Raw genomic sequence first — 23,455 nt, forward strand, 5'->3', positions numbered from 1 at the left:
TTTCTTAAATGTCTCCTACGCCCATCCCATCCTTAAAGAAGTAGAGTTTTTGATGATAGTCAAAGTTGTCCAAATAAACAAACTAGTCACGAGGACAGTGTTTTTATGATGCAGGCTGTGTTTATTCCAGGTGCTGAGTTTAATTATCTTTACATCAGAGTCTGTGGGGATTGGTTCACGTCTGGAACACCAAGTGGTCATTAGAGGAACTGCACTTTTTGTCACTTTGGGCTTCAGTTTTTCATTTCTGGAGGTTTTTGCTTGTTCTGTGCTTCAAATAAAAAGAAACATATCTTAGATATGTGTATATATGTATATATTATCATTTGAAGAATTTACCTGACAGTTTGCCACTAGGGGGCAGCACTATTAGATGATGGTTGTAACAGTCACAATGGTGTGGTGTCTCTTTAAGACAACCTGTCGAGGGTTAATGTTGTCATCAATATGCGCCACTGACTCTCTCTGTGATTGTGTGGACATGTGCTTGCACGCTAGTGCATGAGGAGGGACAGATTTTATGTTTTACCTCTCCACACACGCTTTTTTTTGCAATGTATGGGTTGTACGAACACTGTGCGCTGTTTGTTAAGCTGCAGCCGTTCAACCGGGCTTATATGGTTGACGAAGAGAACATGTATTAAAGAATACGCTGTGGGATTCCCAAAGCCAGCGTGAGTGTGCATTCTTTCGACTATCCTGCTAAGTGTTTTGCCGCCTCCTCTCAACCACTAAACACAACCCGACGTTACATGGTGTTGAGATTTTCCCAGATGCATGCAGCTGTTTGAGGTGCTCACATTTCCTCAAAGATTTTGCATTTTGTTTTTGAACACCGATGTAAGTGTTCTTCATGATTAAATAGAGGTTACACTGACTCGCTACACCTCCTCCAGGCAGAGTATGGTATTACAGAAAGTGTTTGTTCCGATTCTGTCAACGTTTTGCGTGAACCTTGGAAGACTTTAAGATATTTTTGAAACACAGGCATGTACAAATAGTCCATTTTAAGCCGTTTGGTATCATTGAGAAACAGAAGACGGTGACTTGAATGCTTTTTCATAACTCTAATCCTGCAGCTTTTTTGTGTCGACTGACTGGCCCGTGGTTCAGCTCTCCTTTGATCTGTGCATTTATCCAACCATCACTGCTCTCCATGACAGCACCTGCACAGTCAGTTAGCCTCTGTGGCGGTTATTCTCGTTTGATTTGCCATTAGATGTTCTCTGACCCTCATAAATGATCTCCTATGAATGATGTCGTATCAGTCTGTGTCCTAAGGGAATGCAGGCTGAGGTTTTCTGTTTTTTTTAAGGACACAGTAGATAAAAACAGCACATCAAACATAACAAAAGGTGACACGTTAAGACAGAGAAATCTCCTCTGCCAGTAAAGTGTCCTTCTGCTTTCGTGCCACAGCATGGGCACTTTAACGCCACGTGCAGCCATGAAGGAGGTCTGCATGGTTCAAGTGAGACAACTGATTGCAAAGAGGCTGATGTTTGTTGGCAGCGCACAACGATAATCCACCAAACAGATGGAATCCAAGAGCTGCGGCCAAACAAAACCAAAGATTCACAATTACAGTCGCAGTCACTTCATTTTGCTGTGTAGACACAAGCAACAAGCAGCCGCTGGTTGTTTAACACAGAGCCTGTTGAATATTTTAAGCTTCACAAAGTCTGTAGATTGCTTGTTTGAGGAGTTTGTGCTCAATTTGGCGTCTGTGTTTTGGGGATAAACAAGTCAAGTGTTTGGATTTGGCGCCACTCGTCGTGCCGTCAACCTTTCTCTATAAACTTTTGAATGGTACACACTCGCCGACTGCACTTACGCTGAAAAATGCAGACACACCGAGCACCGATCGAGCCATTAGTGCGAGCTCGCTGGACATAAATGATTCAGGTATAATTCATCAGCTGCCATTACTGAAGTCCTGTGTACTGAATCGAACTGCACGACCTTTTCAAGGTTTTCAGTAGCAAAAAGCAGGATGTGTGTTTTTTCTGTTAACTGCACACTGAAGGTTTAATCCTGGGTACTTAGGAAACATATCTAATCCATACTGCCTGCTCTCTAAATGTCTGCACCAGCCAGACCTCATGAAATTTCATGAGAATGTCATGTCCAGAAATTCAAAAACTACCCTGAACAGGAAAAGTGAGAGAAATGTGCTTCCTGCTGCACAGAGCAGCGTACGTGACTCTAAACAGAATGAAGACACTTCCCGCAGATATCGCTCGCCTACGTTCAGACTCTCCAGCAGTCGGGATAGAGATTGCCTCTGGAAAATCTCCCATGGAGCCAAGTGATTATTCTTAGAGGATATTTACAGATTCTAGTCATGCACATGCTCATCCTTTCTCTCTGGTTTGATTGTGTCCACTGGCAAACCAGCAGATGAGTTAATTAAAGATGCCCTGTACATGCTGACAGTCATGTGATCAAGTCGAATGCACACAGACCAATATAATGTTTAAATATGGTGACCCTCTGCCATGTTTACTCCTCAGAAACTCTTTTTAAACCCACTCATGTCACTGACTGGCTGCCAGTGGACCTGCTCTTCCTCCAGCTGTCTGTTCTTTTTTTTCCCCGTCTCAACTTTTTGAAAAATGAAATTATAATTTTAATTAATAGTAAAATCTCTCTGATTTTTATTCTTTTGTGAATAAAATATGGCTTCATGAGATTTGCAAATCGTGAATCACTGCTGAAAATAAGCTGTGTCACTTTCCATAACATTTCATGCTCTCTGTTATAAAAACACCTTACAGTGACAAACGATTAATGTCTTTAGGACAATGATCTGTGCGGATATGTGGGCAGGTCTCAATCTTAAAAAACAAAATCAACTTCAGGCTTGATGAATGAGCCCTTCTGGTCACCCTCCTTGGTGCTGAGCCACTTTGGAAAAGATGTTTTACATTTTTTTAGGTGATAGATGTTGCTCGTTTTTTTTTTTGTTTGTTTTTTTTTTTTTTTTTTTGTGTCCCGTTTGGATCTTTAGCCATCAGAATTGTTGCCTTAAGGCCAAGATAGATGCCAAGCGGATTTATTTTACCAAGTGGATCATCATGGCCTTGCCATATTGGTCCATTTGATTGACCTTTATTATAATTATGAATTTATTTTATTTTCAGTTGCTACAAATGGGACAGACATGACTGGGGGATAGGACAGGGGGAAAGAATGAAAGAAAGAGAGGGAGAGAAAGAAAACCAAAGGGGAGAAGAGACGGTGAGAAGGGGGGGAAGAAAGAAAAATAAAAACCAAACAACAACAAAAACAAAAAACACCTGGGTCACCTGTATGGAGAAAAAAAACAGAAGAGAAAGCAAACAACAAATGTTGCTTGTTTTTTACTGTTCTATTCAATTTCCAATTTTATTCATACAGCACCAAATCACAACAACAGTCGCCTCAAGGTGCTTTGTATTGTAAGGTCGACCCTACAATAATACATACAGAGAGAAACCCAACAATCATATGACCCCCTATGAGCAGCACTTTGGTGACAGTGGGAAGGAAAAACTCCCTTTTAACAGGAAGAAACCTCCGGCAGAACCAGGCTCAGGGAGGGGCGGGGCCATCTGCTGTGATTGGTTGGGGTGAGAGAAGGAAGACAGGATAAAGACATGCTGTGGAAGAGAGACAGAGGTTAATAACAGATATGATTCAGTGCAGAGAGGTCTGTTAATACATAGTGAGTGAAGAAGAAACACCCAGTGCATCATGGGAATCCCCGGCAGCCTACGTCTATTGCAGCATAACTAAGGGAGGATCCAGGGTCACCTGGTCCAGCCCTAACTATATGCTTTAGCAAAAAGGAAAGTTTGAATCTTGAAAGTAGAGATAGTGTCTGTCTCCTGAATCCAAACTGGAAGCTGGTTCCACAGAAGAGGGGCCTGAAAACTGAAGGCTCTGCCTCCCATTCTACTTTTAAATACTCTATAGGAACAACAAGTAGGCCTGCAGAGCGAGAGCGAAGTGCTCTAATAGGATAAAAATATACTACATGACAAGATGTGACAGGCTGTGATTGTCCAGGACTTTTATGTGAGGAGCAGGATTTTAAAATCATCTCTGGATTTAACAGGGAGCAAAGAACCGTGTCAGTACTCTTAATCTAAACACACTATTAATGAGGAGTGAAGATCACTAATTTTCATTTTATTGTAAAATAACACTTATCAGTAACACGTGTGTCCTGTGTGGAAACCTCTTCAGATGATTGTGTACTTCCAGCTGGAGCCGTGTTGAAACTTTAAAAGAAGTTCTTGAAGGTTTCAGTTATACAGGATCAAAAACTCTTCACTTCAAAAGGGAAAAAAGTCCCTCACGCTGCCAATCACTCGAAATCACTTGACATTTTGGTTCTTCATCTTCATCATGTAAAATCTTTTCCTTTCTTTCATCTTTTGTTGTAAGAATTTCACCTGATGAAAGTCTTAATAACATGAGCTGAAGTGACTGACAGAGAGGCTTTTTTTCACTTTTCAAAATGAAGTCAAGAAGCCAAGGCAGCACATATACTTCACGTCCAACAGGTGCACACACACCCTCATTCTTTCAGCCAGCCCCATGTGTGCGTTTGAAGTGTAAAACTGGGGCCAACTTTCTCTGGAAGCGCAGAGTTCTTTTAAAAATATATGTAAGTGGCACAAAAATACAGCACTTTATAAAAAGAGTGACATTTAAAAGGCACTGAGAAACAAAATCACCTACAGACTCGATAAACGAGGCCTTCTGGTCACCTCCCTTGGAGCTGGACCACTTTGGAAAACATGTTTCAACTTTTTTAATAGTCGCTCACTTTTCGCTGTTGTTACAAGTAAACCAGGATGTGCAAGGTTATCATCTCCACTTTACTTTTCAGCACTACGTGGAGCCAGAAATGATCACCATTGCATGAGGGTTAGTAGATAGTGCTAACTTGGGTAGCAAGCTATCCTTGTCGTGGGTTCCAGTAGGATTTCCGAGCTCCCAGTTGGAATTTTCAACTCGAACTCGAACAGAATTGAGAAGTCCGGTGACTCCAGTAAGCAAAGGAGCTAAAGCCATCCTTACCAGCACACCAGCCAGTGAAAGGAGTCACTCACCAAACTTCAAACCTTCCAATAAGAACTCATGTTTGGTGTGCAGCTGTTATAAAGGTGCAGATCAGCTGTAGAGGTCAAAATCCCTTTTTAATCAGGACGTCAACACGTTTATTCTGCTGTTGTGAAACTGGACATGTGAAAACAGCCGTATTTCCTGCAGTGTGTCAAACAGCAGTGACTAACCTTATTTATTGCTTAAGCTTTGTGGAAACTGATTATGGGAAATTAGTGTGAAATAAACGACGGGAAGACGGGAGGAGGAAAAGTAGGTCACCTGTAGGAAATAATCAAATAAACAAGTCTGCTCAGCTGCTTACCCTCCCTCCTCTGCCCACATGACTCGTCCCTGCATCCCACCAGCTTTAATCTTTTATTCCTTTATCGCTCCGTCTCGACACTTGTGTGTCTCTCGGCATGTCCTGTCAGTCTCCAGGTGTGCTTCCCTTCTACCGCACATCTGTGTCTGCCCTGCGTCGTGTTGAAGTGGAGGCTGACTGATGGCTCTGTCCCTCAGCTGTCTCACGCTGATGAATGACACTCAGGGACCATCCTGTTCTCCATAATATATCATTAGCTCCTGCCCTAACACTCTCCACCTCCTCCGTTGTCTCGCACATGCATACACGCTCATAAACACTCAGGTGCCCACGCATTTAATGCCACATCTTTCTTTAATGTACTGGGCAGGAAACTCCACAAATACTGCTAACAATCACCAAATGACATGGAGCTATTACGTTTAAGGTGCTCTTTCCCTGTTCTGTGGGTCAGAAAGTGCAGCTCCACAATAGTTACAACAATAGTTACACTAACTGACTCACATCAAAGGTTTCTTTAAGTCATTATTGCTTCAGTCTAAAACACTGGGTTACAGTTAAAGCTGGACTCATGACCTCACAGGATCAACAATGAAGCAGTTTGAAATGTTCATACTGTCACATTCAGGAGGGGCTAACACACTAACCTGCAGGCTGAAGTCTGTAGAAGTCCAGCAATCATTCAAATCAGCCTAAACTGGTCAAAGCTGTAGGGAAACGTCTCATCATGTTTTTGGGCTCTTTGCTCCTTTACAGCTTTAATGCTTTAATTTAAAGTTTAAATGTAAAACTGCATCAAGATATTTTGTAGTGGGATGTCAGGACGAAGAGGTCGCCAATAAGAATATTGTTTAAAGATAAAAAAAATCAGTCTTCAGTTCAATTCAGTTTTATTTATACAGCGCCAAATCAAAACAACAGTTTATATTGTAAGGTAGACCCTACAATAATACAGAGAAAACCCAACAATCATATGACCCCCTATGAGCAAGCACTTTGGAGACAGTGGGAAGGAAAAACTCCCTTTTAACAGGAAGAAACCTGTTCAGCTTTAAAAGGAGGCTTTAAAAACTGCACTTTCCAAATAAATGGGCTACGTCCAAACACTGAGGGATTTGGGGCATTACATTGTCATAGACACCTGGGAAAACACGGCTCTGTTGCCGTTGGACTCTGATGTTGATGCTTTAACTGATCAATGATCTTTAAGATGATGCTTCCACTTCCATCAGACGTGCTGCAGAGTGTCTCAGAAGCATATCCCAGCTCCACATTGATTAAAACACCACCAGTCTATTATTTTATGGAAGGCATGTCAAGCTAGACAGAGCAGGTGAGCAGGGAAGGAAGTCCAGGCCAGGATCAGCTTTGGGAATCTGCTTAGTGCAAAATAGAATAGAATAGAATAGAATTCAACTTTATTGTCATTGCACATGCACAGGTACAAGGCAACGAAATGCAGTTTGCATCCATCCAGAAGTGCTTAGTGATATAGATATATTACAATATATATTAGCAATAATATAGATATGTGAGTATATTACAGAAATGGGTCTATTATGTTATAATGTACACGGTATGAAGTATGTTGTGAATATTCTATAACTAAGTATGTACAGGCTATGAACAGGATATAAATATGAAAAACTATACAGAATATGAAATAAATAACTTTACAGAATCTGAGATATACAGCTATACAGAAATGGGAACTATGCAAGTTGTAAACAGTTGTAGGATTAAAAATTATCGTATGTACAGAATGATTATTTACACAGAGCTATACAGTAGTGCAGTTAAGATAAGTGAGATATAATTCCTACAGAGGCTATATAGAGTGCTAGTGGTTGTGAGTGGTGGTTCAGTCCATGTTATTATTGTGTGTTTGAGGGTACAGTTGTCCATTGTGGGTGTGTGTATGTTCAGTCCATGAGTTAACGTGGGTCAGATGTCAGGAGGCAGAGTTCAGGAGTCTGACAGCTGTGGGGAAGAAGCTGTTCCGGTACCTGGTGGTCTTAGTCCGGAGGCTCCTGTAGCGCCTCCCAGAGGGCAGGAGGGTGAAGAGTCCATGTGATGGGTGACTGGGGTCTTTGATGATTTTCCCAGCCCTTTTCAGACACCGCTTCCTGTAGATGTCTTTTATGGCAGGAAGTGGTGCTCCGGCGATGCGCTGGGCAGTTTTCACGACCCTCTGCAACGCCTTCCGGTCCGAGGCAGAGCAGTTCCCGTACCAGACTGTTATACAGTTGGTCAGGATGCTCTCGATGGTGCAACGATAGAAGTTCACCAGGATGTCTGAGGACAGGTGGTTCTTCCTCAGAGTCCTCAAGAAGAAGAGGCGCTGGTGAGCCTTCTTGACCAGCTTGGAGCAGTTGGTCGTCCAGGTGAGATCCTCGGAGATGTGGACTCCCAGGAACTTGAAGCTGCTCACACGCTCCACAGCCGTCCCCTTAATGTGGATGGGTGGATGTGGGTCAGCATTCCTCCTGTAGTCCACGATGAGCTCCTTGGTCTTCTCGGTGTTAAGCAGCAGGTTGTTTCTGTCGCACCACTCAGCCAGACGATCCACCTCCTCCCTGTAGGCGGCCTCATCGTTGTCACTGATGAGGCCAATCACCGTGGTGTCATCTGCAAACTTAATGATGGTGTTGGAACCATCAGCAGGTCTGCAGTCGTGGGTGAAGAGGGAGTAGAGGAAAGGGCTCATCACACAGCCTTGTGGTACACCGGTGTTCATCGTGATTGTAGATGAGCAGCGGTTATCCAGCCGGACATGTTGGGGGCGGTTGGTCAGGAAGTCCAGTAACCATTTGCAGATGATAAATAAATAAAAGACCCCGCACAGACGACATGCTCTGTCTACAGTCATTTGGATCCTCACAAAGGATTAAACAAAACTGTGTTAGAGACATGCAGGCAGTGTAAATGGTAAACACATGAATTCATCCCTGTTTGTTATTTTATTAAATATGAGCCGTGCTGTGGAGGGCAAGTCAGACATCTCTCTGAGTAAAAGTGATCCGAGTCGAAAACGCTCCGACGGTCACGTTCAGCTCGAAGCTGAGTAAATGAAGAAAGAAATATACGGGGCGAGATGAGACGAGATGGAGGCTCAATACAGCTAATGGTTTTGTTGTGTTTGCTGCACATTAGCTTCGTCCAGGCCTGAAACTCATTACTGAACACGACTTCTCCATCCGCTGAGGCTCACACTGATATTTACAGGCTGAACCTGCAGAGGCTGATGTTTTCGGACAGTCTGTGTTCATCTAATTATTTAGAAATGAATTATATTAAGTTTCTGGCTATTTATGTGTCAATATCTGTCTGCTTTTGTTGACGGCAGGAGAAACACAGCTATGCACAGGCCCTTCAAATGAAAGAGAAAAAATCAATATTGCAGCAGGAAAATAAACAAGGCTCTGATGCGTTTGATGAACGGCGGATGATCCGATCATTTATTAGCTACTACTTCATCTGCTGTCTCGACGCAGCACTTTCCAAACAAGAAATACAACAAGAAACACAAATATTAGAACAAGAACAATCCATGTAAAAGTAATCCAGAGATTTGAATTTGGAAACTGTTTTTTATTTTTGCTTACTTTAAACATGGGAACAGTCAAACAGTGCAGGGAGGGGGATGAGGAGACGTCATTTCAGCCTAAACTATGTTTTATCGTTTTGCTCATAAAGAATCCAGATGTGCGTGATGTTCATGCAGATCCACACATTAATTTCATGCTAACACGCTAACCTCTGCTTTTACCAGCAGCACACTCGATGATTACTTTTTGATTATTTTAATCAGGAAACCACGTGACTGCGTCACCTTTGCTCCCTCTCAGCTGAACCCTCTATTAGTCATGAATCGAGCCTAAGACGAGTTCCTAATCAGCATTTCAGCAGTTTAGCTTCCAGGCTGACACGACTGCAGGTCTAACACAGACAGCACTGCTGCTTCTCACTGCATCTGTCTCCATTAACGGGAAAAAAGATGCTGTGATGCATGCATGCGCATGCCGCCAGCATCCACGGGGCTTTGGCTGGTTGGAGGCTGAAGCCTGGGGATTGTCATCCATAATAAAGTGTGGGTCTGCAGCATTATTAGCTTTGCAGGTCATTCATTTCACCCCCTTATTAACAGGGACATTGTCAAGCAGCAGCTCAGAACAGTGAAAGGGTGGGAGTGGGCTGGTGTTGTGGGGGTGGGGGTGTAGGGCATTATGGGTAATGGGGCTACAGATCCATGGAGATAGATAGTTTAATTAAGCATGAGAGAAATTAAGACCCCATCGGCCCGAGGTGAAAAATGAGCTCTGAGGGTGGAGGAAGCCATGTTGAACAGAGAGGGTGGGGCGTGTGTGTGTGTGTGTGTGTGTGTGTGTGTGTGTGTGTGTGTGTGTGTGTGTTGATGGCAGTGATAAAGAGACAAAACCACCACTGCTGCCATTGTGTACATCAAACATATTTAAATGGATTTGGTTATTAAATGTCAATCAAATGTAACATTTTTAATGATGCAGGTAAAGAAAAAGAACTCTCAGCCTCTTCATGCAGATTTCGAGTTTGTAGCTTGAAGAGTTTCTGGCAGAGTTGACTGTGATTTGTTCAATGCAAATATTTAGTCTTAAATTTCAAACTGAATCTAAGCCAACTCAACTCTTCAGCCTGAAGCTTTGATGCTTTGCATTCCCTTGATGGAGCTTTTGATAATGTAATTAAATTCAAATTAAAGATAATTCCTTGTCATCTGGAAAAGGAAATTAAATTGCCAGAAAAATAAAGTAAAATCACTTTGGCACAGTGTCAGCAGCGGTGCAGACGCTGTATCGCATTAAAGCAAAGCTACGTCCCTGCCCACAGCTGTGCCACCACCTCTGGTTTGTCATCAGAAAGAATGGGAGCCAACTGGTGGTTTCAGGCATGTCCCACCGGGAGACATTATATGTCTCATCTGGCTTTGGAACGCCTTTGTGTCCCCAGAGATGATCTGGACCAAGAACCGGGAGAGGGAGGTCTGGCCATCTCTGTTTAGAGTCCTGCCCCAGTGACCCCACCCGACCCCGGATGGATGGATGATGATGGGTAAAGGCAGCTCTTCATCAGCTCTGCAGTGACTTCTGTCCTTCATAGACTAACACATCTTGAGTTTTGTGTCAGTCTGGTTTGTTTAGGTGTTGCAGGAGGATCATTATTCTGTAGATTTTGTAGCTTCTCACATTTTATTTCTGCTCATTAGCAGTGTTAGTCACAGATTTAAGAAAACTAAGTAATACATTAATGAGCGTAAGAAATAAATTCAAGTAAAACAGAGAAATGAAAAAAAAAACCAGACGCCCCTCAGAGCAGTAGCCATGTTTTATTATAGTAACATGATAATCCTTTGGTCTGCTTCCTGCTCATGACAAAGAGCATCTGCGAGTGGCCACCGGGGCGACTGCTTTCATCACTCATCAATCATCTTTTTTAATTTGAAATTTTTGTTTTCTGTAAAATATTTTTAGCATTTTACTTTTAGAAAGTCATTAAAATTATGAATTAGTCCAATAAAATCAAAAATAAATCAAACTAATAAATAAAATAATACAATAAAAAGATGAGTGATGTGAAATAGAGTAATTGTTTAAAACTTCTGATTTTGACTGATTAATTTAATCCTCACTTTTCCTCTAAATTCTTTGCTCAGTTTGCAGTTTGGTGGTTCAGCTCATCCTGAAGCCACTGATGTTAAACTGTCCTGGACTTAACTTTTAACCACATTTAAGCAAAAAGCATTCAGATGAAAGACAGGAAACCGGCGCTAAGATAGACGTCGAGTTCGGAAGATTGAGGGAAGGAGGGGAAAAAAGGAGGGATGGTTAATTGGAGATGTTAACTTTTAAGTGAGGAGGAGGAGGGAGGCGCTGATGGCGATATTAACTTCAGAGGATGGTTGAAAAGAAACACAGCAGGAATCAAAACAGGAATCCTAGCGGGAGCAAAACAGACTGAGACATCAAGATGGTGAAGATGTAAGAAAGAGAGGAGAGGAGGATGAGTGAGATGACCTTAAAGTGCCGTATGGGGGGAAGTGATGGTTCAGACATGGTGGCAATCACTGCTCATGCTCACTCTGCACAGTTCATTACCACGCAGGTCTGATGTTCTTCTCCATTAACAACATATTTTGGAGCCTCAGATAATATCTGGGAGCACAGCATCATGACGAAGTCATAACGTACATACTGAGCTCACTGTCTTGGTTGCACGAGCATTTCCAGGCTGACATCACCCATTTACACACAAGCACCGAGATGTGCCGTCGTCCCCAGGCTGTCAAACACTGCTGCATGTAATGCACTTTTTGTGGGCTGATGGTTTGGCTCTTATAGCTGTTTTTAAGATTTTATTATAATCAAGACCCAAAAATGCAAACTGAAATGAAGAGAGAGCTCACGTCAGAGGTGAAAGAAAGTTCTTCCTTCTCACAGTCGACAAACGCTTCTTACATGGGCTCGTCTGATCGTTGGGGTTTTCTCTCTGGAGTGTTTTTACCATCCATCCATCCTTCCTTCCATCCATGCATGCATGCATCCATCCATCTGTCCGTCCACCCACCATCCATCCATCCACCCATCCATCCGTCCTTCCATCATCCATCCACATATCCAGTTCAGGTTCACAGGAGGCTGAAGCCCATCCAAGCTGCCTTGGCTTTACAGACACATTTACATCTTTGGGGACTTTAGAATCGGCATTAACCCAACCCCACTAACTGCATGTGTGTGGACTGTGGGAGGAAGCCAGAGAGAACCCACGCAGATCCAGGTGGAACATGTACACTCCACACAGAAAGACCTGTCAGATAGCGCTACATAAATTAAATTGAACTGAACTGAAGTAAATGAATGCAGGTCTATAACCAATATTTTATATAAAAAACGATAACTGATGGCTCACTTTAAGACTTTGTTCTACTTGCAGAAAGCGTCTGCTGCCAGGTGGGGGCAGCAGCCTTGTTGGGGTACTCCTGGTTGGTCTGTCAGTCGACTGCAGACAAGAGCAAAGTTAGAACACACAAAGAGTCGACTGCAGGGGGTCGTGAGCCCCCGCGCTCAGGGGGTTGTGTAGCTGTTGCCTTACCTCACAGCATAAAACACTTCGAGGTGGCTGTTGCTGTGATTTGTCGTTATATAATTACATTTAATTTATTTGACAGCGGCACTGTCTGCGCTTTTTCGGTTTGAACTTAATGATCTGTCTCCTGTTCCTTGTGTCGTTCCTTCATTCCCTTTTCTGGATGGTTTATCAACCAATCAGCATCTAACCTACACACAGTCAAGTTACACACTGTCAGGTTTCAGTGAGGGACTACACGGGAACACATTTGCATAGGTTGAAAACTCCTGTTCATTGGCTTTCTTTAGCCAAGTACCTACACAAACTTGTGCTCGGCTGGTTTACTTGTTTAGAAAAGCCCTGCACACTGAAATATTGAACGTACCAACCCAGCATGTTTAGATGTGGTGCAAAGAGGTCTTTAACGGTCCATAGGTAACAAGTTGAGAGTTAGAGGTCCATCTCTGACACAGGTATATAAAACCCGGGCTGCTTTTTCCACTTTTATTCTTGATCAGACACTGTAATCATTTTCATTTAGTCTGTTAAAAAACACACTTGGGAAAAATTGTTTGAGCCAAGATGGTGCAAACACGCTCTTCATACCTCGTGCTGTATCGCTGAACTGATGAGCACCAGCAAAACATATTTTCACTCATATTTTTACAGAAAATAGATGATGTGTTTGGGGAATTTAAAGATGCAGAGGAGGACAAATAGTAATTAAGAAACAGTGGATCCCCTCATCTCCCTGCTTTGTTTCATGCCGGTGATTTGTTCAATAAGGCCTTGCCTGGTAGTTCTAATCCTTTTGTTTTGCTGTGCCAGTCTGGCTATCTGTTTTCAAAGCCTATCGATTATCTTTGCTTCCCTGCCCCTGCACTTGGCACATGAATGAATCTCATTTCCCCTCCTATTGTTTTCCTGTAACATAAAAACAATCCAGCTGTCGTCTTAATTCATGGAGCCAGAAACCCTGAAAAGGTGGAGGTGGGATTAAAAGCAGCCGCTGGATTTTCAGGAGTGGCAGGCGATCTGATATGAGCCTCTGCTGTATTAGCGAGGAAAGAAAGTCGTTTCATCTTTTCTTCTAAAACGTCCCACGTGACTGATAAAATTTACATCTACACAATATCTGAGGTGCAACTAGTGGTCAGTAAATCCCAGTTTTCCTCTTGGACTTGGTAAACTTCCAAACTCATGGCTTAGTCGCCAAGCTCTGAAAAGTCCTGTGCTCACTCTTGATACCACTTTATCTGGGAACAATCACAGTGACAGTTGGCAGATGACAGAGCTGCACGTCCAAAACTAGATGAACATGCAGAGGTCACGGTGAGGCCACTGACTGCTTCAGAACTTCCAAAGTCAGTTTTCAACTTCCTGTTGTTGTTTCAAAATATCACAAGAACCAAGTCGCTCATGAGTTCTTGACACTAGTTTTATCTCCAGTCAACAAGTATCAATGACAACTCATGCCAAGTTCATTCAGTGCTTATAAACTCCTGGGAAAGACCTGAATTTGATAGATTTGTAATTTGATTTATCCCAAAGGACTCGTTATTTCCATTTAATGAGTCTATTTTGGTTGTGCTCTTTTTCTTCTCCTATTGAAAAACTGCTGACGATAGAGTGTGTACACTTTTTACAGACCTTCTACTCCTCTCTGTAACGTTTAAAGTCCAAGGTTAAAGCAGAGTATTAGGGATAACTAAGTATTCGAGCCCCGCAGAAACCAAAGTAGCTGTAATTTGATGTCCTTGGTGTGATTTATGGGCTGAAACGCACTCGGATCATGCTGGTGTTAAAGCCTTGATATGCTGGCAACCTGTTAGTTTTGTTTGTGCCGTGATAATTTGATAAAGCAGATGAATCGCTGTTTAGACCACCTCTTTGCAAATGGGTCTAATTAAGTGGCGATAATCAGAGGGTAGCATGAAAAGCTTCGTTTTCTCAGTTTACTGTGATGTGGGATTGAGATGTGCCGAGCGTGCTGGTGGGATATATCAGCTTGATAAAACATGACATACCTGAGCAGTCTCACAGCATCTCAGGGAATGGTAACCTGGATGTATTCAGCTGTGCTAGCAGCTCGGTGCCCTTCAGACTACTGTTCGAATCCTGACTGCGTGACGGATGTTTTTGGGGTGAGCACCTCTGTTTTTGGAGGCCTGAGAAATGGTCAGTGACGTCTGTATGAGTGCGATGACCTCCATCTGCAGCTGTCACCTGGTGTTTTAGCTCTACAGTGGGTCACAAGGACAGTCCATCAACCCCAGCTAACTTTTTACCTTATCTTTGGCCAAGTTTCAGCAGCAGAACACCTCGCTGCATCCCCTCGTCCCAGAAAAGTTGTCATATCCTCCTGAGAACCGAGGGAAAAAGAATCTGTGATTTCCTTCCTCCTTGGAGCTGAAAGAGGCCACCAAACACATCAATGGCAAGCCAAGGATATCTTCTATTTAATACATCAGGACTCAAGTAAGTCCAAAGATATAGACTAAAAACTAGTGCTGTCAGCATTAATCTCGTTAAAATGACGTTAACGCCATAACCGCGGCAAATCTCTGTTAGCGAGTCAGCGTGGATCGCACCGTGCGGCAATGCCTTAGCACGGTTAGCTCGTTAACGTTAGCGCCATGCAGCCCTACGCACGACATAATGAAGGCTGGTTCTCAGGAGGACATATCAGTCAGGTTTCTGGTAGTGGGAGATGGCCATCACTGATACTGCTCTCCTAATGCAAGCCAGAAAAATAAAGGTTGATGAACTTATGGTATATTTCACAAACTGTGCATGCTGGGAAAGTATACTGAACATTTGAGTCCAATAATATATTTATTCAATTTTCAACACTTTGCAGTTCTTTCCATTTGACTTTATCCTGCGGTCCCTCGATACTCTGTCGGTGTCGTTATACATGTCCCACAATAAAACCACGTTTATGCTGAAGAACTAGACGGCTTTTCATTTGCAGAAGTGAGAATGTGCTGTGCTTGTATACGACAATAAACTAAATTGGCAGTGGGAGCGAATGCCAAAATAAGCCTTTCTATAAAAATAGAGTTCCTGCAGTGGAAAAATGACTCATATGACCAATTACAGCGATCCAACAGACAAAGAAAGACCGACCGGCATCAATTGCAATCCTACTTCAAATAAAGGCTCGTAACTTTCTGCAGTTGAAGTAAATAAAGGCCCGGGTTAGTCTTTGCAGAGAGATGGTCATTAGCTTTGGGCAGCAAAGGGAAAAATCACAGTTTCTGCTAAAATACAACATTTTCCACGTTTCTATATTTCTTGGATGATGACGAGTCCTGAAAGGAATATGAGATGCATCGCTGTCAACGTCACGAGGTTACCAAGCGGACATACCAGGCCTGCGTCGCCACCTCGCTCATGTTTGCTACCTCGTTTAGAAAATCCAGGTGTTTCATCAAGAAATTCATTTCCAAGTGCAGAGTGAGCATTCCTGAATACGTGGATACTCACTGTTAACACAGGACTTTTGTCTAAATCCGTTCCCCCTTATTCAAGGATGAGAGGAGTTTGTCTCCTGTAGATAATTTCAAAGCGAGGCATTGATAAAATCACACTAATAAGGAGACGGGCAGAGGGATGGAGATCTTTGTCTCGCTCTGACTCTAATGGTTTTTGTCTCCCGCCGTCTGGTAGGAGTCGCTCTGTAAGTGTCATTAGGATGCACGGGGAGTCGCTTCGGCTAAATATTGTGCAGGCTTCATTTAGCACAGATGAAACCATGACTCACTGTGGACTCATAGAGCAAGTGAGTCACGTCGCAACCCAAATCATTTTCTCCGGCTGCTGAGTGAGTTATCCCAACAGCTACCGGCATTGTGTTTCTGAAGCCTCCAAACCTTTTAGTCCCATTCTGGTGTATTATGTTAATTGGTCCTCGATGATTTCAGGGCTGGACCGACTGCAGATTGGACTCCCCGATGCTCCGAGGCTCATTAAACATGTGATTGTTCTTGTCATGTGGAGAGACGTCAACAAGAGACGCGTCAGCTGTTGTGGATCTTTGTTTAATCGCAGATCAGAACCTCAGCTTAAGGGAGCTTTTATTTTGATAGGAGGCAGGGGATTTGTTTTTTTTGCATATAAATTTAAAGCTGTGCTAACTGATGTTTTACAAGAGACTACATCACATGTTTGGCACTGCTGATTCCCCCTCAGCTGCACAAAACATCTCCAACCTCTACACAACTGCATATGTTCACGTGGAGTAATGGAGAGCGCTCAGGCAGATAATCAGTGTTGAAATCTGATGAAAAATAAGAACGGGCCCCTGGTTTAGCACTCCACAGCACCACACTGTGTCTATGAATCTGAAAATACCAACAACAATAAAGCCACTGAAGCTGAACTGCACTATTGCCCAGAAAGCTGACGAGAGAGCCGAAGCGTTCAGGTGAAAGCGGCGATGACGTTCCTGCAGGTGGATTAGCCGCTCCTTAAGTTCTAAGGACCACCTGACCTCAGCGCTGTGCTGGACGCCCTGATTTATTTTTATTAAATTGACCTATGAGCTCAATTCCAATCTCATCTGGCAAAAAAACATTTACTAATTTAATACAAGATTACACTCTAAATCCTTCAGTGCAAGTTCATTAGCTCCATTTTCACGGCGGCGACATTTGTCTCATTATCTCGGAAACTATTTCCATTTTGTTGGTGCCGTTACTGCCCCGTCATCGCTTCTCCGAGCTGTCGGATGCTGACGAAGCAGGACTTGAACGCTGTTCTGTTAATAAAGATGAATTTCATGCAGAAATTGGCTGAATGTTGATGATCTCTCCCCCGTCCTCCGTTTGTTCGCAGCTCGGAGACATTCAGCCCGAGTTCAGCCAAATTTCATTCGTCAAACATTAAGAAGCAGGGTCCCTGTGACCAGCCAGCTGTTCTGCTACGCCATTTCCTTTTTCTTCCTCTGTGGAGGACTACCTGGCTGTGCTTTACGCTCTTCTACCCCAGCAGCATTTTTCACATTTCCCCCGGTGAGTGCTCAGTCATAACATGCCTGCTGCCCTTTGGAGCATCTCCTGACCTTTCAGTCTGGACAGATCTTCTCCTGCAGAGAAAGTTGGGCTCTAACCGGAGACCAAGGCTTTCCGAGAGGTTTAAACTACGGCTGTCTAAGTGTCGGAGGAGAAGGCGGGAGGGAAAACATCTCCGTGTAGCTTCAGATGACATTTCAAAGAAAGTATGTGTGAAAATAAATCGTCTGAAAGGAGCTGGCACCTTTAAGCAGTCAGAATAACTGAAGATCCACCAGGAAGCACATAGTTTTACTTTGCAGCATCTATAGGAAAGAAAATCTTGTTCTCAAACCACTGCAGTCTTAATATGTTCAAAAATAATCCACATGGACTTTTATCTATCCTGACTTCTTGCTTTGATTTGCAACAGGATGTCCATTTTAAACCCCTCCCACATCCTGTCTCCTAAAAAACGCTGTAAGCTGCCATCAGCAGTCAGTGTGCTCTGGGTGAGGCATATTTCTGCCCTGAATATAAATGCTAAGTGGAGACGCATTTTAATGAACCTTCAAACCAGCAAAATTTACGGTCTCTCTTAACCCCAGTGTTTGTTTTCATGCAACATGCTCTCCTAAGTATGATTTATTGCTCTGTTTAACAAATCCCAACACTTAAAGGGCACCTGTGCTGCTCATTGCTGACTGTCCTGAAGTAGCTTTGCATGATTCACGGCTCAAAATAACTCTTCTGCACTTTACACTGGGCCTGAGTGCAGCTTCTCACTGCACCCGTCTGAAATGCTGCCCTCCGATCCTCTAACCGGGTCTCCTCCTCCACAGATTCTGGGATTTGTTTTAAACAACAGATCTTTACAGGTTAGCTCTTACCCTTTGTTATGGGCCTTAGTTTGAAACTGTGAGTGTGGACGTGTGTGCTGTATGTTCAAACATGTCTGCTTTTCTTTATGTGTGGCTTTTATTCAAACGTCAAAGTTTGAAATTCATTTTGTAACTCGCCGTACAGATGAAGTTATGGATGATTAACTGTGACATCGTGCAAACATTAAATTAGTTCATGCGAAGCTGAAGAAATCTGGGCTTTCAGGAAACTTAAACCGTGCCGTCTGCAGTTTGGCCTCCTGCTCTGACTTCTGTGGTCTGAACAGGGTTTGATGTACCTCGTTCAAACAGGGGAAGAGCTCAGAGGGAACCATTAGCTGGGTCCTCTGTGCTGCCTCAGCACTGTGGAAAAGGAGCATTTTTGAGCTCCACATCTTTTTAACAGGTGATTTTAAATGCTAGTGGTTCCAAGTATAGTGCAAAAAGTAACGGTGACCATGCACAGCCCTGTCTAGTGCCCCTTTTTAGGGTAAAACTGTTGGATAGGCATCCATTAATTTTGATCCTGGCTGTAGGATTATCATATAATGCTTGTATCGTTTTAATAATCATATCATGAAAGCCAAATTTATATAGTACCCTGTAGAGGAACTTCCAATTGACACGTTTAGTGTATTCTTATGTGCGGGATATTGTAGTGTGTGCAGTATTCGCTCGGGTTTATTGGCAGTTGGTTGATGGTTGGACAGCTGAGCGGGTGGTCCTCACATGATTCCGATGAATCTGCCAGTAAAGCCAGTGAGGCCAGCCAAATTTTAACCTTTAACTTAGCCTTAGCAGAGTGGATATGTGGCCTGTTTAATCATCCGTACCGACTCTCCTGCCTGAAAAGCAGAAAGCAGGTTTAAGAGTTCAAAGTAGGTCAGGGCAGGGTGAACATTAGTGCTACCTGTCAGGCTTTCTTCTAGATTTATGTGGCCTAATTTTCAGAGCGGAAAGCAACAAGAGGTGGAGGCATTTTTTAAAATTAGAGCTGGGCTTCTGCAGGACTCTTTGCAGCCTTTGTGGTTGCTCCAGATTTTCAAATGTTTCTGGTTATGTTGCAGTTTATAAATATATAAGTTCATAATTTATAATTTGTCTACCAAAACTCACTTTTCCATTTTCCTTCCCCCCTTCCAGCCTGTGAGCTGATGAACCAGGGCATCCTGGCGTTGGTGACCTCTACTGGCTGCGCCTCAGCGAGCGCCCTGCAGTCCCTGACGGACGCCATGCACATCCCACACCTGTACATCCAGAGGAACAGCGAAGGATCTCCTCGCACTGCCTGCCAGTTCAACCCGAGCCCCGGCGGGCAGCGCTACACGCTGGCCGCCCGGCCGCCCGTACGCCTCAACGACGTCATGCTGACGCTGGTGGAGGAGCTGCGCTGGCAGAAGTTCATCGTGTTTTATGACATCGAGTACGGTGAGTGAGCGGATGATTATCTCGTTTTAAGTTCCTGTTAATGATCTTTGATTGAGCCACACAGAAAGCTTACAGCAGGGGTGGGGAAGTCCAGGCCTCGAGGGTCGTCGTCCTACAGGATTTAGATGTGTCCTTGATCCAACACAGCTGATTTAAATGTCCTGAAGTTCTCCAGAGGCCTGATAATGAACTAATCATGTGATTCAGGTGTGCTGACCCAGGGTGAGATCTAACACCTGCAGGACACCGGCCCTCAAGGCCTGGAGTTGGACACCCCAGGTTTAGGGGCATGAATGGAACTGTTGGAAGCTGTGATCTCGTTTGGGATCAAACTGATCCTGATCCTGCTGAAATCTGTCAAATGTGGTAACGCTGCTGGTTATATGAACAGCTGCAGCCTCGTGGAGAACATCAAACTTCTCCACTTCCAGCGTCAGTGGCAGCTTTAATTGGCTCGCTTTCTCAGCTTTCTGCAAGCCTTGTTTAGTCTTCCAGTGAGAAGATTTGCACTTTTCCCTCAGTGATGGATTCGATGCTGTGGGATTTGCAGCTTCATGTGCTGATTTTTCCTCCTTAATGCTAAAACATCAGTGGAATTTTCCCCAAAAACATTGCATTATATTCTTGGAATCTGTTGGTAGTCTTATTTCTAGATGTCTGACTGTATTTCTTGCTGCTGCTGAGATGAGGCTGTTGGTATTTGAACTCTGCTGGGTGCCTGTTTCTCCTTTGGGTTTCAGCGGTGAGGATCCTTTAATGCCCTATCTCAGATCAAGTATCGTAGCGTGGGGCCACGGCTCCTTGATGAGTAACCTGCTCTTTTACACTGTGTGATACGTGCCTGGATTGCTCCCTCTGGCAGTCACAGCTACTCCATCTATTTTTGGGCTTCGTAATGCAAACAGCATCAAGCTGCAACGTTTGAGAGTGTGATCTCTTTATAGCCGGCGGTATCATTTTATTTCAAGAACACAAATAACCTTGTTCATCTGAACAAAAATGGATTTCAGTTCAAAACTCTGTTTCCAAAAGTTGCTTTCAGCTATAGCCTCTCTGCTTTTGTTTAACATTTACCTCCCGTTACTCACATGGGACGCATGTCGACATAGAATTGGAAAACCATTAGGAATAACTCCCGACTACTTAAACGATTTTCGATGTGTCTGCGTCAGAATGCTGGAACAAAAACTTTTTTAGATCGACTCTGCTGCCCGCCGGATTTGTTTGGAATGGCTCGGTTGGACTGTATCTTAATGAAATCACATTAGGCTCAATGGATTTTTGAGCGTAATCAATAGAGGATGGTGGCAATTACAATATAAGGATATAGACAGATGCAGGCATTTAGCTTCTCGGATACTCTTATCCAGAGTGATTTAGAGTAAGTGCATCAGTAACTGCAGGCCAGGATCTGAATCCTTTATTAACGAACCGGCGACTCAGTGAAGAATGAGACCAAAAGGCAAACGTGCAGCTACACAGCGTAACGCAGCTGCAGGCGTGCTTTCTCAAATACCTGTTTCAAAACTACCTGCAGTATTAGCTCATACAGAAACTTCACAGACCTCAGAGATGGTGATTGGTTGGCTTGGTAGGTTCAGGGTGGTCAGCAGCGCTGCAGACCACGCCCCGACAGACACATTAACCAGGTGAAATAAATATTTATTCAGATATTTTGCAAATATTTATTTTTCATTTTTTTAGCAGTTGAGTGATTTTTTCCAATTATTTTTTAAAATTCAGGTCAAGGCTGCGCTACAGGCTGCGAAATCCCAAAGGTGATACAAGCATGACGGCTCACTACAGCTTTTGTTTGGTCTATGAATAATTTAAGTTAAACTTTTTAATTTTAAGAGTTCAAAATGTGTTCATTACATAAATAAAATAAAATTTTCTCTGTAGCACTTCATGGATTTGACAAGCAACACACTTTAGGTGTTTATACAAAGCATAAAGGAAAAAGGCAATAACAGTGTTTTCTTCATTTTAGATGCAAAAAGTATTTGCAGCTCCCAGTGTTTTCTTTTCCATGGAAACTGGGTCCAAACGGCTCTTTGGGTGCTAAAGGTTGCTGACCCTGGTGTAGACGATCCACTAAAGAATGGATTTAACAGACTTTTGCATCTTCAGAAAAGATGGGACGCTTTGTAAAATGTAAATAACAACCATGCTTACCAAATCTCATGAACGTCAGATCTTATAACACCACATAGAAAACTCATATTTCATACAAAATATTAGCTGAATTTGATGAAAGCAGTAAAATCTAAAATAAATAAATGTAATGGGGGCAGAAATGAAGTAGTGCTAAAAAGAAACAGCTGGACGAACATTTTTCAGCTAATTACGGTAAATTTTTTCACTTTAAGGATTTAATATGTTTTCTCCGTTTTATATAAAATATGATTTTATGATATTTGCAAGTCATTTGTCCCAACAGCTTTGGGTTTGGAACACCTCCCATCGTGGAGGGAGGGTTAGGGTTCAATACAGAAAGTCCTGCAGAGCGTGGAGCTGTCACAGGCTGCAACACGTGCAACCACCCCAACCTTAGCATGGCTGTCACGGTTGTGACTCTGAACGTTGCTCCGAGTGAAAGGTCTGCATTAGTTAGCGCACCGCGTGCAACTGGACGACGTGAAAAACTATTAGTGGATCATTTATAATGTTGTCAGTGAGCACGAGCTGTCGCCGCCTCTTCCTTTTAATAGCTTCCATATCACAGCAAAGCTCGGCGCCACAAAGCAAACACGGCGCACGTAACAGCCGGACACTTTGTGAAGACGCTGCACTCTGATGTTTTCATTATGATTTTGTTTGCTCTCCCTGTAATGTTGCAGCGTTCGGCTTATTGTTGTCATTTCTGCTGATCGCGTTGCTGCAGTTGGCTGAATAGTGGAATGAATGTGAGAATTCAAATAACAGAATAAATCAGATGAATAAATCTGATCAGACTCCATCGTCGGGGCTCAAAGTACCTGAACGGTAACGTTGGGGCCGGTCCTCCAGTTTTCCACACAAAAGGAAAAAACTGAAAGAAATAGAGCCACGAGTACAAAATCCCACCAGCCATGTGCCGGTGTTTCCGTTTTTTTCTTCTGCTTTTTGCTGTGAACAGTGAAAACAGTCAGGGGGTGTAAAAGCCTTTGGACAGATTTAACGGATGCCGTGCTCTGCTGCGAAGCTGCCCTGCAGCTCTGATATGAACAAGCATCAGGTCGAGCGATGAGAGCTCCGAGTGAACCTCTGATCCGGCTCGGGTCAGCGGGGACTCCCTCACAAAACAGCGCTGTCAGTGCCGAGCGCAGAGTTTGGCCGTGGCTGCAGGAGGTGAACGAATGGACGAGCTGTCGAGGATCACGCCGGCTGATGACATTATATGTGACAAAATGTAATAAGGCGGAGCTCCAAGGGGAGCAAAAGCTGGGAAAGCCATTAGATCTTGAGGACTGGAGACATGAGAAAGGAGTAAAAGCATGGGCGCAATTCAACCACAAACGGGCTGCATTGATGTTTTTGTTTTACCAAACTGGACTTTAGAGAGGACACAGGGAGACAGCTGTCAGTTAATTGCATCATGTTCTCCTGTTAATAACTTGCTGGATAACTGTGTGAAAGAAGCTGATGGATTT

The 23,455-nt window shown here is 43.3% G+C and overlaps 1 protein-coding gene across 5 annotated transcripts in view; it reads left to right on the forward strand.

The window, feature by feature from the left end:
• LOC101469427 (glutamate receptor ionotropic, delta-1) overlaps window positions 1-23,455 on the forward strand; it is a 594,275-nt gene that overhangs the window by 314,301 nt on the left and 256,519 nt on the right. For 4 of the 5 annotated variants that reach the window (XM_076887763.1, XM_076887764.1, XM_076887765.1 and 1 more), the window contains one exon: window positions 19,539-19,823. The exons of the other annotated variant lie outside the window; for it this stretch is intronic. In XM_076887763.1, coding sequence (XP_076743878.1) covers window positions 19,539-19,823 — 285 coding nt within the window. The remainder of the gene's footprint in view (window positions 1-19,538; window positions 19,824-23,455) is intronic. 5 annotated transcript variants of the gene reach the window in all.

The sequence above is a fragment of the Maylandia zebra genome, linkage group LG8, assembly GCF_041146795.1.
Source record: "Maylandia zebra isolate NMK-2024a linkage group LG8, Mzebra_GT3a, whole genome shotgun sequence".
Taxonomy (NCBI): domain Eukaryota; kingdom Metazoa; phylum Chordata; class Actinopteri; order Cichliformes; family Cichlidae; genus Maylandia; species Maylandia zebra.